This window comes from Leiobunum rupestre, chromosome 6 (genome assembly GCF_980474605.1).
Source record: "Leiobunum rupestre chromosome 6, qqLeiRupe1.1.hap1, whole genome shotgun sequence".
In the NCBI taxonomy this organism is placed as follows: Eukaryota; Metazoa; Arthropoda; class Arachnida; order Opiliones; family Sclerosomatidae; genus Leiobunum; species Leiobunum rupestre.
In genome coordinates, this window is record NC_143389.1 from 39,700,944 (window position 1) to 39,716,806 (window position 15,863).

Here is a 15,863-nt window from a genome sequence, read left to right on the forward strand (position 1 = left end):
CAGATTATCCGCCTCTTAGCTAGCCTCTTCCGCCGTCTAGCCTCGCTCTAAGTTCCCTTTTCCTGGGAACTCGGGAGTTGATTTTCGGATGGTACGACCGTCCGAATCAAATAGAGACGGAGAGAGATTGGCTACCGACTTTATCCCCCCAACTGGTAGCCGAACTAGAAGTAGTTTATCCTTAAAAAAGGCTTAAGAGGCATTCGGTCTGGGTTAATCCGTAAGTTGAAGCCAGAAGGCCACACACTTATAAAGCTGCTTTAATTGAGATACTCCACTTAGGTTTGCGCTGATCCAATTCGACATTGAAGTCCCCTACCTCTATAAGCAGCTAGTATATTGACTTCCGGTTTCAGATAATAGAGCTAAAAAGTGAACCCTACTGGCTTCGAATTAAGGCTGAAAGCTTGGTGTACTTGGTCTATGATCATAAATAACCATTTCACTTTCAGCCTGAAGAGGAAATTAATTTCATTTGTCTCTTCCTTCTTTTCCCCTGTTTTTCTTCGACCATTTTCCGTCCAGAACACGCGACCATATGCTAATTACACAAACAGTTAACCCACGCGACCATGTGCTAATTACACGAACTTGTACTACGTAAGTAGATTCGAATTAGCTGACTATATTAGGAACTACGTTTCTTTATTTCGTTGCAAGGTTGTGGGCGAGGGATAAAGAAATATCGAAGTACTGGTTGTACGACCGCCACAGCACCCAACAAAAGTTTTTTGTAACAATTCTGCCCGTTTCAAAATGATGATAATTCTGCCTATTTTAAAATGATAATTCTGCCTATTTTAAAATGATAATTCTGCCTATTTTAAAATGATAATTCTGCCTATTTTAAAATGATAATTCTGCCTATTTTAAAATGATGATAATTCTGCCTATTTTAAAATGATGATAATTCTGCCTATTTTAAAATGATGATAATTCTGCCCCTTTTAAAATGATGATAATTCTGCCCCTTTTAAAATGATGATAATTCTGCCTATTTTAAAATGATGATAATTCTGCCTATTTTAAAATGATGATAATTCTGCCCCTTTTAAAATGGTGATAATTCTGCCCCTTTTAAAATGGTGATAATTCTGCCCCTTTTAAAATGGTGATAATTCTGCCCCTTTTAAAATGGTGATAATTCTGCCTATTTTAAAATGGTGATAATTCTGCCCCTTTTAAAATGGTGATAATTCTGCCCCTTTTAAAATGGTGATAATTCTGCCCCTTTTAAAATGGTGATAATTCTGCCCCTTTTAAAATGGTGATAATTCTGCCCCTTTTAAAATGGTGATAATTCTGCCCCTTTTAAAATGGTGATAATTCTGCCCCTTTTAAAATGGACAACGAAATAATAATATCGCCGCTATTAATTCTTGGCGAGCTTGTTTAAAAAAACCTACAGTTACTAGTTTTAAAAATTTTTGCATATTTATAATACACCCGAAACTATTCCTTATATACAAATATTATTTATGAGTACTTATTGCATTCTATTTTTTTTTCGAAATTGTTTTGGAGTGAATTTTAATAAAGTTACCGCGCCGATCGAAATTATTCCTAACTTTTTGGCTTTCACTATCTTTCGTAATACCAACTATAAAAAGAGAAGCATTTTGTAAAACGGAATAATAGAAGGGTCACCGTATAATTTATTTGCTCTCGGGAGTAGACACGTATTGATAAATACATTTCCCTTTTAAAAAAAAAATCGACGTGCTCTTTCGATTGCGCAATTACATTTATGAACGATCCCGTTCCCAGGTTAGCTCATTTCTAATCAAATAGAGAAATGTGACGTGGAAAAGGGTCTCAAGCACTCTTGGTTCCCAAAAAGAAAAAGAAGTAGTTTTTTCTTTCTTAGTGGCTACGGAAAGAAAGAGTGGTCAGCTATTTGAGGGTACTTCTCCCGATTCTCCCGAGTGATATATTGATCAGGACAGCCATAAAAAAGCGTCTTACCTAGAGGCCCAATCTAATTACTCGTTGTAGCTGTATATTATTTATTAGGGTAGCCGTTCTTAATGCTTAGCCAGAGATCGCTTCGAAAGCGTTTACTTCGATTGGAGCAATTTTTTAAAACGTCTCCCTTTTTCGAGATGGGCTTTTGTTTCCGCTGTTTTATCGATGGATTTATTTCTAGGAATCGCGTCTATGAGCGTTCCCATGTACATCGGAGAAGTTGCCCCAGCTGATATTCGTGGCAGTTTGGTAACGTTGAATAATATTTGCATCGCTTGCGGACAGTTCATTGCCAGTGTCGTATGCGGGGCCTTTAGTGGTGACACCGAACACGGTTGGAGGTAATGACCCTTGTCTCGAAACTTTCCCGTTGCGTGTACTGATGTTGAATGGGCGTTTTGCAGATATATGTTGGGTTTGGCCGCCGTGCCGTCGTTCCTTCAGTTCTTCGGCTTTCTTGTCATGCCCGAATCGCCTCGATGGCTAATCAGCAAGTGCAAGTACGAACGGGCCATCTCTGTTCTGCGCAGCATTCGAGGCGAAACGGCGAACATCGAGTCAGAATTCGAAGCCATCAAATCCAATTGCTTGGAAGTTGAGAGAGAACAAGAAAGTAAAATATTTTGGAGGTACTCCGATGGAACGCCAAACTGATTCTAATTTTCTTTTCCGAAGATTCCAGCGGTACCATTTTAATTCAAGTACTCAAGAATCCCGCTTTGCGTCGAGCTCTAGTTCTAGGTTGTTTGCTTCAAATCTTTCAACAAATTTGCGGAATCAATACCGTTATGTAATTGCTAACTTCGTTACCAGGGTTATCGGACGTTCTTTTACGAAATTTTATTTTATTGGGTCTTAACAGGTATTACAGCGCCACTATTATTCAAATGGCCGGATTCCACGACCCTTCGAAGGCCATTTGGTTGTCCGCCGTCACCTCGGGGGTCAACTTTTTCGTTGGCTTTATCGGGATATACTTGGTAGAGAAAATCGGCCGTCGATCTCTAACTTTGGGCAGCATGGCTGGTGTCGTCCTCAGTTTGGGCGTCTTGGCGGCTGGATTTCACGTCTCCGATTGGAAATCGCCCATTATATCCGAAGTTGATGACACCGCCATTAACGTCTCGGTTTGCGCCGCCATGACGTAATGTTTTGTATAAAATTTGGTGTTGGTCGAAGACTTGAGAAAATTTGATTTTGATTCGTTTCTTTAGTACTTGCTCGGCTTGCACGACCAGCCTCGAATGCGGTTATTGTTTCGATGACGTTGAAGGAGACGGAACGTATAACGGGACGTGTTCCAAAGTTGACGAAATGGAAAACTCGCGGGCCAGTTCCGGTCCTTGCAATAGCACGACGTTACAGGCTCCTCTGACGTGGGCTTACGAGTGGTGTCCATCCGAATACTCTTGGATCATTCTGATGGGTTTGATCGCGTACTTGTTCTTCTTCGCTCCTGGTAAATTCCCGCATTTCCAGTCCCATACCACTTCATAATCTAATAACAATAACTCCGAAGGAATGGGTCCGATGCCTTGGACAATCAACGCCGAGATATATCCTTTATGGTGTAGAAGTACTTGTTTCGCCGTCTCGACTTCGTTCAACTGGTTGTTTAATTTGGGCGTCTCGATGTCGTTCTTAACCTTGACCGAGACTATCACTAAATACGGTACGTCCTACTGTACTAGAGTCGGCTCGCCGTCGACCAATGACTTTTAATCTTTGGTTGTATCTTTTTTTAGGGACGTTTTATTTGTATACCGGTCTGGCCATCATTGGTTGGGTGATTTTCTACTATATGCTCCCCGAAACGAAAGGGAAGTCTCTGGAAGAAGTGGAGAGCTTATTCGCCAACTCCTGGTGGAGGGACAGGACCACGTCGGACGAAAAAAAGATTGTCCAGTATGTTCACATTAGAGGCATCAATCGAGCGACAACTCTCGATGATTACGACTCTGGAGACGATAGTTGACCTTGAGAAGGACGCGCACTCAGCCTTCCCTCCCACAAACGCAGTCGTTTTATCTCCATCCCTCAAAGATAAAAAAAAACAACAACCACTATAATGAATGTTGTGATCGCCCACAAATTAGCGTCCTATATTTTTAGGATATATTGTTCTTACAAATGTTTACAGTAACCTCTCGCCCAAAACGTATCTCGACGCTTGACCGGAAACCACGATTATACGGTAGATCAAGAAATATCAAAAATACCGAGTTTGAGGTGGTATCCGCATCGAGGATTTACTACGTAGTGTCTATTAAAAGTCCCGCTTTATACGTATATTAACGAAAGTAGTTTTGGGTCATACAGTGCTGTAAATATTTTTACGAACCTTGGTTTAAGGTAAACAATTATTAAGTCGACCCAGTACTTTTATGATGAGCTTTACCTTATAGTTGTTGCTCTTTGATCAGACCACGAATGTATTTATTTCTACTTAGGGACGACCGAGGGGCTGATCACAACGCGTAATCGGTGTACAGAGCCGTACCTTTGACTGTACTAATGGGATTACGCGAAATCTTTGATATCCCTGCCTTTGGCAGTGCTAATATAAGCGTAATCCGGTGTACAGACTTTCTAAGAGTGGTTAGCCCCTCGGGGACGACTGTGTTAAATTTTATTCGCGGGCACCGGCGTCTAGTTTATCAAGAGTGAATATGGCAGTTTTAAGAACCCAATAAGAAAACTGGCTAATTTGTTTTTTTTTGTTAGGGCTAGAATTATAAATAAATCAGTTCTTGTTTATACTTAAGGCTGGTTCACACGGGCAGTGTGTTCCTGATTTTCTCTCTTTTCTCGTTTTACCACCTTTTCCCGTTGTTCTGGCGCAAGGCAAAACGATTGTACAAACTTTTCCTGATTTTACGCTGCCGGTAAACGAGAAAATGTATTAAAAAATGTTGAAATATCTCTACTTTATTTTTCCGGATTTTGGAAGCACTTTGAGTTCGACCAATCAGCGAGCGTTATGTCGTCACCTGATAGACGCAAAAATTCGTAAGCCTACTTTTAAAGACTTTAAATTCTCTCTATATATCACGTGACAGCGTAACGCTCGCTGATTGGTCGAGCTCAAAGTGCTTCCAAAAACCGGAAAAATCAAGTAGAGATATTTCAACATTTTTTAATACATTTTCTCGTTTACCTGCAGCGCTCGCGCCGGTAAAATCAGGGAAATTTTGTCCGTGTGTACAATCGTTTTCCCGTGCGAAAGAACAACGGGAAAAGGTGGTAAAACTGGAAAATAGAGAAAACCAGGAAAACACTGTCCGTGTGAACCCGCCTTTAGAAAGAATGACTGTTGAATTTGATTAACGGGCATTATGACCTAGTTCCCCGCCGCCTCTAGCACGAGTAGGTTACGGAAAAACGTATTCGATGACGTAGGTTTTAAACAACCAATGAGATACCAGGCCGATTTTATCTACTTTTAATGGGAGGAGTATGCTGGTAGACTGGGAAAAACGCCAAAAAATCGTTTCAACACCGTCATTCTTCCTAAGAATAAATAAATAAATAAATAAATACATTCTTGATCAGACTTATCGTATGAACTACGAACTAGTCTATTATTATCCCAAAGATATTCGAACGGTTTTTAATTAGCCTATGAAAAATAGCGCCACAAATTGTGAAGTTTTAATAGGCGTAGTTGTAAACCCTTTCTCAGATACAAAGGGGAAAAATAAGTTCCTTAACTTGAAAAAACACTAAACGCTTTTTTGATAGATGTTTCTACAATTTATATTTTTTACAACCTATTTTTGTTTTATAAACTTAATTTTATTTCCTTTATTAATTTTTCATGTCCTTTTCAAGGCCTTCCACTTCATCCGACACCCGCAAAGATTCAACCGACACCAGACAGCCTATTTCCAAAACTAGCAATGAACCACCTCCTGCTTATGGAACTATTAACATTCATGAGAATGAGGTCTCGAATGACTAACTGCATGCCGCTTCTTTGTCATCTCTTTTCTTTCTTCAACCTCGCTCGATCTTTTGCCGTTATTTAAGTTTTTCTTTATTAAAATTTTATTCTTTTGTTTAATACGTTTTATTCGATTTTCTTTTCAACAAGCACTTAATGCACGCGCATGCTTAACTAATTTCTTTTATATTTCCTCTCTGCATGATTCAACTTAATTTGCTCTTTATAATGCATGATGCTAACACGCCATTTTAATATTTAAAGGTATTGCAACCATTCCAGTTATCATTTACTTATACCCCCAGTAAGGATTCCGAATATAGCAGACTTTGATCTAAATTCAGGATTTTTGGTCTAAATCGAATCTCAAAATGTAAGGCGTTTTTCATTTCAACCTACTCATCCGGTCATAAATGACTTTTATTAGGTAATAATCCAGGGTGGGGACAGTGAACAATAAATTCTGCAAACTTTACAATTTGTCCGCAATCGCTTCAATTATCTGGTGACCCCTCTCAAAATCAAATAAGAACTTTACCCCAAAAATTTAATTTCTAAAAACCTTTTCCTTTCAGATTTATGATTTTAACTATTTATCGGCTGTATTATCTAAAATTTTAGTTCAAAAGTGCCAAATTTCATTTCAAATAGGCGTTATTTCCTTTTTTTTAATATTTATTTCCCAAAAGAATTTAAAAAATCCTACATAAAATGCGTTTATTAAAAATTGTAATATAGACTTCTAGATGGCCTATATATAAATAATTGTAATATTGTAATAATAATGATAATAATAATAAGCCCTCCAAATTTATTTAAAATACCACAATCCACTAACGTTATTACTTAGTATAAATTATATAAAAGATATATATCTAAAACGTGCAGCTGTAAAACACCAAAAATATTGTCATAAATGGCTAAATTTTATTTTAAAATACATTTCTTTAAAAACAAATATCAATCTACATCAACCTTACATTTATTTAAAAAAGCATTAGACAGGTTAAGCCAGCACCACAAAACGGCCAGAAAACGTGTAGGGCGAACTTGTAGGAGGTGCAGGCTGTACATACAAAGTAACGTCTACACTCCGACAAGTTCCCTTTACACGTTTTCGGTCGTTGGCTTTAACCTCTCTATTCTTTTGTTAGACGATTTTAATGGCCTATGTTTAGTAAATGCTATCTCAACCTTCGCAATCATTAATTCGAAAATACAATAAAATCTTATAATAAAAAAGTACCATAACTAGGGCGATCTTGACCTCGAGAATGGACATCTGGACCTTCAAAATTGTGATCTTTAGAATTGGTTAATTAGGCACCCTTGGGTTAAAATATAAAAATTTATATATTTTTAAAATTCTACGTTTTAAAAATATTTTTAAGATTTAACTTAGCTAAATGCTGGCTTTGAAAAACATTTTGCCATACAAGCTCTGTAACAACTAACAATGTAAGTAGCGCTGGAATTGTTAATAGCCACAGTAGGAAGCGTCCACTATCGGAATCCTTCCTACATATATTTTTGTCTAGTAGGATTATGTACCATCTAGTAGGCGTAGGTACTGACGTGTAGGGGTATTTCAAAATTAATTTTTAATTTGAAAAAACCGGTTAGATATGTTTCTCACTAGAGGCGCTTATCGTCTTGGGTATGACGTCAATTCTACGTCACTCCACACATAGCTATCGGTATATATTTCGACTGACTGACACATTTTGCAGGCCCGCAGCCAGTGAGGGGGCCTGGCCCCCTCAAAAAATCTCTGTGCCCACTTAAAAATATCATTGTGCCTTTAGTATGGATAAATTTGTGATAAAAACACAAAGAAATAAAGACCAATCTAATGTGATTGGAAATTCAACTTCGATTTACCTTTTATATAAATTTAATTTATATCTATTTAAACCACATGTTCCAATGTTAAACGTCAGTGTGGCCCTATAAGCTCATTTTAAAGTAGTCATAGCCTCAAAGGTCTTAGGAAAGAAATTGATTTTTAAGGATACCCCTTAGGAATTTGCCGGGCCACCTCAACTGAAAAATCCTCGCTACGGGCCTGCACTTTTGGGCGTGTTATTAGATCCAACCGCAGTGACTCGGGTCGACGAGCAGAGTTCCAGGCCCTTAATAAAATATAGAGGACTTTACTACTTTCAAAATTGGAGATCTCAAGGTCATTCGAAACATTAGGAGGTTCACGTTGGTTTCGAGAGAGCGACAACAAAATCTACTATATGTTTCTGAATGTCGGTCTGTCTCGCTGTAGACGTCCGCACCGTTGTACTTATTGCTCAAAAGAAGCGAATTGCACCATTTGCGCATGGTCATTCGCCCCAGTCAACTTAGCACTAGGGCGAAACCAGTAACGTAGCTAGAGAAGGTGGGCCCCAACGGAAAAGGAAGAAATGGGCCCCCCTCTATACTTACGCCACTGATAGTTCACGGCGGACGTCTGAGGCTATGGCTCTTACAAATAATCATGGGCCCCGATGATGCCGCGCATTGGGAGCATTGACCTATAGTTATGACATTGGGCAAAACAATCGGAAAAACGAAACACGATCGTAATAATTAAGGAAGCCATTCATGAACGAAAATAGAATAACAATAACAGAAAATGATTGGAAGGAACTTGATATCACACTTGACAGCCGACGCCCAACGACAATCATCAAGATTTAAGGAGTGCGTCGCAGAGGTTATTTTTAGCACGAAAGCAATAACATTTATAGACATAGGGAAGTCCCGAATTACCGTTTTGAAGATTATAAAGTTGGGTTACAAAATCGTGGTTATGTTTGGACTAAATACCATCAATCGGCTGGGGAGAGGAAGCGCAACAAATAATAGTAATAATCAGCTAAGCTAATACCCAAGACACCAGCCTAGGCCCAAGTCAGCTAACGACTTTTAAAGCCATACATTCAGGTAGCCGCGTTACAATGCGTGGGAAGGTGGTGGCAAGCCCTTAATGATACACGATTCAACAGCTCCCAACACTAATTATTACCGTTTACCTCCGCAAGCTTTTATGGAAGGGAAATCACGTGTTTATTTTATTTCAGCTGGGGTTAAGACATTTGAATTTTAGGAACCTCAAGCGATTTTCTATAAATGCTTAGATTCGGGATTAAGACGTTCCAAATGTAGGGTCATGACATAAGACTCTCTAGGCCCCCTAAGTTTGAAACGAATGGGATTTTAACTTTAGGCTAATGACTGGACAAACTGCTATGGCTTCAAGAATCAACCTGTTGGTGAAAAACATAAACTTATGGATATATCCCCCAATGCAGGCTACCGGATACTGCTTTGTAGATGGCGCGAGGTAGTAGGGGTGAGAGGGATTGGTAGGATTTGCTCTTTTTCTCCTCCAGGTATGCCCAATTCGAACTCAGGGGGCCCTTGATAGTCTTACGGTCGTGAATATTTAACAGGTTAGGCGGTACCAGTGGTATTTTGCAAATTTTTGCCATTAACGATGCAGACTGTTTATGTTGCTAGGCCAGAGTGTGCAATAACTGGTGGCTTTACCGGGGAGTCGGGGTCCAGCTCGTTTAACCCATAATCGTGGTGGCACACTGGGAGATGTTAGCTCTGATCAAATGGCCCTATCTCCACCTCCGACTTCGGTCAGATAGGGGCTGGAAACTGAGGTTCGGCTCAGGCTAACGGAGAGGGTCCGGTCAAACTGGCCGCCTCGGAGGATTGGGTAGCCTGCTGTGGGGCGGCGGGCCTCCGTATGAGGGCACGGTGGTCCTGTTTCCCGTCCTTTTGGAGCACACCGGGATCTCCGGTGCCAGCTGTGCCGGGTTACGTGGACCGCTGTGTGCCCATCGTTCCCCTTTAGGAGCTCTTTCTGAAGGGTATAGCTCTCTACCTACGTAGGTAGGGTGTCGGCTGGAGTTGCTATAGCATCCACTCTCTGGTCGAGCCATTGCTGCGTCTTTTGTCGGGATGAGTGGCTCGCGTCGAGGGTGAGACCATCAGTAGTAGGGTACTACTACCCACGTTGGTTTTGTCACCTGTCCGGGCTTGTGGACGCTGGCGTAGGGCATTCTGATGAGACTACCGGTGTAATAGGCTTTTTGATTCGCTTGGAGCACCGGAATATAAATTCTGACCACATGTCTATGTTGCTATTGTGATTATGATGACTAACAAGGACTTTGGTTCACACTAAAAAAATTTAGGCTTAAGACAACTAATACAAATGAAACTTTGACAACTTACGTTGCAAGATACTAAGGTAATTGATTTTTTTATACTAATAGGAATAAAACAGCTAGTATGATATTGTCGTTTGAAGAGAGTATGAACTAAATCGAAAAATCGTCCGCTATCAACGGTTCTCGTGATAAATTTTAAATGACCTTGAAGACCTGGTTCAAGGTCATTGAATTTTTTTTTTCATCAAATGAGGAGTTGGACAAATGTGCGGGATACGCAAATCCAGTTTTTTTCATAACTCATTTTTTATTTATGGTTTTTTTAATTTTTGGTGGATTTGTGAATTTTTCTTTAAGATATTTATCTTGGATTTTATGATTTGTTAATTGTTCATTAAGAATTTTAGATATTTATTTTGGATTTTATAGATTAAAAAAAATTAGTATTATTATTTAAAAAAAACGACGAATTTGAGAATTTTTATCTTGGATGAATGAAGGAAGCGTTTACTTTTCTTTGACACGAATGTTCATATTTTCCCTTACGAAGTGAATGAAGTTTTAACAAGTTTTCAAGCCAAAATATAACTCTCCTTGGGAGAGTTCGCCCTTGGTCGTATTAACTACTGGACACGGCATTCAACGATTTACCATCATATTCAAAGCATTCTCCTAAATACGTAATCCAAGTCCTATCTCGACCAGTATAATTTTTTTATTATAAAAATAATATTACAAATGTTATTGCCTTAAACAAATTTCAATATCAATACAACAAAAAAACAACTTTAGACTTAACTCGTTATTAAATTTAAAAAAATGAGAGATAGAAAATTCCTAATTAACAATTATTAGAACGCTCACGAAAGTAAAATATATACGTGCGAGAAACTATTTTAAACAATCACATATATACCGAAAACAAAAGTTAAAGCGAAAACAAAACTAAGTGAAAACACTAATAAAAACTGCGTGGATTCACCACGACCACCCAACGAACCGGTATAAATCAATGCAAATAAAAAATCCTCGAAATAAGTTATCCCTCACATTATCAACACTTTCGATAAACGAAATAAAACAAGAAAAATAACCAATATAAAAATATATAATAACCCGACAAAGCATTGTTAATTCAAATACTTAGGAATTAAGAAAAAGTCGATCCAAAGGTATCTGCCTATTAGCGCAGATCCCATTTGTGTGGTTTCTCAAAAGCGCAGTGTCCCAAAAGCGTGGTTCCCAAAATCCCGGTTCCCAATAGCGCGGTTTCCCAATAGCGTGATTTCCCAAAAGCGCAGTTTCGATTATTACGTATATGTATATAAAAATTAATGAAAATAAACCAAAGGAAATTTGAAGGAGATTCCAACTACCCATGGTCTTTAGGTAAAGCGTCCGAGTGCTGTTTAGGAAATCCGAATTCGAATCTCCGTTGGGGAATTAGGTTCAAAAATATATTTATATAATTTCGATTAATTATCCAAATTTCAGTGTATATAACTTTGAATATGGAATGACTAGGTTAGGTTAGGTGTTTTCAACCCATTTGTTGAGATAGGGCTTACGAAAATCATATTTCTATATATAAAAATTATTTAAAAAAATATTTTGTATTTTTTAGTATGCTGTATATATATATATATACACGTTTGTAATATATTAAATTCTCTCGGTTTATCAGGCCAGTAAAAAAAATTATTTAAACAAATATTTTGTTTTTTTTTGTATTTTTTTTGAAAACCATATGAGGCCCCACGCTTTCGGGAAAGTGCGCAAACAGGAAACCGCGCTTTTGGGAAACCGCGCTATTGGGAACTGCGCAAATGGGAACTGCGCTAGTGGGCATAAACCTATCCAAATACCCACAGTAATAAAAATTGTAATAGCAGAAATAAGCAATAAAAAATATATAATAATAGCCAATCCAAGGAAATTCAAATACTTAGAAATCCAAAAACAAATTAATCCAAATACCCACGGTAATGAAAATTGTAATAGAAAAACCAAAAACACCTTAACTTTAACAATTCCCGGCTTATAACGCACACAAAAAAACCCTTATAGAATAGTGAAGGCTAAATAACAGCGCGTACATTATCTCAATATAAATAAAACCAACGTAACCACTTTAATGAAAATGTATCACACATTTAAATCCGATAAGAAAACACGTAAAATAAATTACGAAGTTACGAGTAAGGTAAGCAAAACGAAAAGGCATAATAATGCGATGTATACAACTTGAAACTGTTTTCATAAATGATCCATTACACTTGAAAAGTAAATACCGATAGACAAAAACTATGTAGACTACTCAGGGGTTCTACCCTTTGACCCTCTTATCTCAATATCTCTGCCGACCGCGCTAAAACAAGAATTGAACTTTATAATTTCAAACAAGTTGGCAAGCCAAAATATACCTCTCCTCGGAAGAATTGTCCCTAGTGGTATTAATTTATCGAGATAACCCTCCGCAATTTAGAGTTATTTGTTAAAAAGGTTATCCCAGTTCTATCCCGCCCGGTATAAAATTTTAATTATAATTAAAATAATTGAGACGAAACGACCAATTTTAATTTATTCAGAATATCATAAGTTAAGTAGTTACAACAGTGAGTTAGACGTACTATAACAATGCACAATTGAATTAAACCCTTTTTACAGTACAAGTTTATCAGTTGAATATAATACGAAGCAAATTTTAATGAAAGAAATATCTACAGAGGGTATTATAACGACCGTTCGCTTTTTGGTTTATAATTTTAACGGAATCGGGCCGATTTTAATTAAACGATAGTTTATCGAAATTTTGTTAAAAGAATATTCCCTAAGGCCGCGCGATAAATTTACGAGAATAATTTCCCGTCGCCGTTATATGGAAATTTTATTTGATTCGGGATTGCCAGAACTGTAATGTTGTGGGCGAGTGATTAGAAAATAAAATGGGAACCAGAATTATGCAAAATTATAAATGTTTATTTTTATTCAGAACAGTCTATGGAACGTTCTAGTTTTAACTTTCATCAATAACCCAACCCTTCTACATAATTGTACAGAACTGGTACTCAAGTGTCTAAGACTAGATTTGTCTTAGTTCATCGTGATTGAAAAATAAACCAAAACACACTTACACTTAAGTAAATATCATAAATTATACTGAGTAATTTTAACTAAATTCAAACTACCTAACTATAAACTGTCTTAATTAACAGCTGATAGCTGTTCGCTACTAATTACTTTCAATCTACTTAATTAGCCTCACAGGTTGAGTTGATAATTTCAAGGGTATAATTAGTTATTCCAATTAAAAAAATAATAACAATCAATTTTATCTTACAGCTGACTTGAGTTAGTTCACAATTACTTTAACACTTTCAGTCTTAAACACGCACTGTTCATACACTTAAGTCCATTCACTCACGTTCCAAACGCGAAACACAATTTAACTCTTTTCTTGACCGAAGACCGAACATACTAATTAAAACCGCAAAGTTACCTCAAGAACTAAGAAAGACTATATCTTCTATATTGACGGCAACGGCCTTATATTATTTTTATTTTGTGTTTTTTTTTGACCCGTCGAGATTTGACTAAAGTTCGAAAAATTGAAGATATTATATTTTTTACCCGGTTTGATTGATAGTTCTCCAGACGGTGGCGCTATATTATTACTTTGATATAGTTTCCGCGGGAGTTTTGAATAATTATCCTTTTTCTAAGCGTTATTAAAAGGTAACAATGAACTACTTTTTGTGTTTTAACGAAATTTTGTTAAGAATTTAACAAAAATTTAAAACTAAACAAAAAACCGTACCAAAGAATAAACAAACAAAGTTCAATAAACAATATATACAGATATTGTATTAATCCGTTTAGTAAAAAAACCCGCCTTATCATAATGGTTCCTTTACTTTAATATTTTCCCTAAGGAAGTCAATGACTCGGCGGTGAACTATCCGCATTGATACAATGCGACCAGAGTTCAATTTCTGATCACGATCAAATTTTACATTAAAATACTAAAATATTTAATTAAATATAAGATTAATATAATCTATAAATATTTAATTAAATATAAGATTAATATAATCTATAAATATTTAATTAAATATAAGATTAATATAATCTATAAATATTTAATTAAATATAAGATTAATATAATCTATAAATATTTTATTAAATATAAGATTAATATAATTTATAAATATTTAATTAAATATAAGATTAATATAATTTATAAATATTTAATTAAATATAAGATTAATACAATTTATAAATATTTAATTAAATATAAGATTAATATAATCTATAAATATTTAATTAAATATAAGATTAATATAATTTATAAATATTTAATTAAATATAAGATTAATATAATCTATAAATATTTAATTAAATATAAGATTAATATAATTTATAAATATTTAATTAAATATAAGATTAATATAATTTACAAATATTTAAAATGATGTAGAATAAATTATAGTACCTAGCGTTATAACTTTGTCTCTTGCACGAGGCAGACCCGGGTTCGATTCCCGGCCGGCACAGGGTCCGTCCCAAAGTCATTAAGAAGAAGTTGGAGAGAAAACGCCCGTACAAACACAACAGACTCAACATCCACAACCACAAACACAACAAACTCAACACCTACAACCATCATAACACAAACTCAACACCCACAACCGTCATAACACGAACTCAACATTCACAACCTTCTGTGGTAGAACGCTCACCTGTCATGCAGGAGAGCTCGGGTTCGAATCCCGGCCGGTACTAACGCAAAATGATAATACGACGTATACCGTGAACGTTTGATGGGAACACTGCCATTTGGACGTTGAGACGTATACTGTAACCCTCAGCTCTCAGTCCGTCCCTAACGCCAAAGATTCGTCACGTACAATCGCAAAAGAGAATTATACTACACCCAATGGCAAAAAGAGGACTCTTTTGGAAAAAACCTTTCCCTAATTCCAAGAAACTGCGAACGCAGCGATTACACTTTGCCCCGAAAATGCGTACGCGTTCGCAGCCCAGACAGACAGACAGACACGGTGATTGTAAAAATTAATATCATTTATACTTGAAATCAATGTCAGATTAACATTATTAAACATCCTAGTAACTTCATTCTCTTTAGTCGGGCGCAATTTTCAAATAAGAGCACCCACAGATAAAAAAAATGCTCGCGAGTAGAAGGAAAGTAAGGGTATGGGGTCGGGATCGGGATTAGGGATTTTAGGGGTGAAATGGGGGAAAAATCGTCGAAAAGTCAATGTATTTAGAAACTTTTTCGCGACGAATTGTTTTTCCACTTATCAACATATATATCTCATAGCCGGCTTGTTTTGCGTTATCTTTATCTCTGCTTACCTTAATCTCGAGTGTTTTAAATAGCAACGTCATTGAAGTGGTACTTGAACCTTGATCACGGGTAATTATTGAAACAAATCTCATTAAACTACGTCATAGAATACTTGACATTCGTTACGAGTGTTTTGTAGAGTTATTTTAAACTATTTTAATTAAATTAAGTTCATATATATTTATGTGGTACTTGAAGCTACATCATGGGTAATTGTTGAAACGAATATCTCATTACGCATATCAAACTATATTCCTCAGGGCCGGCTTGTTCGGCGTTATCTTTATCTCTGCTTATCTTTATGTCGAGTGTTTCAATACTTTCAAGAGATAAACTGTTATATAAGACGCGTGCGGCATTGGGTAGTGGGGGTTTTTCCGGAAATTTTCCCGCATACGAGTGCGTT

At 36.8% G+C, this 15,863-nt stretch overlaps 1 protein-coding gene across 1 annotated transcript in view; it reads left to right on the forward strand.

Moving 5' to 3' along the window:
- The window catches only part of LOC149940904 (proton myo-inositol cotransporter-like), a 31,409-nt gene extending 25,381 nt beyond the window's left edge, over positions 1–6,028 (forward strand). The window contains exons 2-9 of the mRNA XM_090177539.1: positions 2,147–2,306; positions 2,370–2,578; positions 2,641–2,755; positions 2,828–3,109; positions 3,180–3,424; positions 3,485–3,637; positions 3,711–3,870; positions 5,797–6,028. Coding sequence (XP_090033665.1) covers positions 2,147–2,306; positions 2,370–2,578; positions 2,641–2,755; positions 2,828–3,109; positions 3,180–3,424; positions 3,485–3,637; positions 3,711–3,870; positions 5,797–5,926 — 1,454 coding nt within the window. The 3' untranslated portion in view covers positions 5,927–6,028. The remainder of the gene's footprint in view (positions 1–2,146; positions 2,307–2,369; positions 2,579–2,640; positions 2,756–2,827; positions 3,110–3,179; positions 3,425–3,484; positions 3,638–3,710; positions 3,871–5,796) is intronic.
- The last annotated feature ends 9,835 nt before the right edge of the window (positions 6,029–15,863 follow it).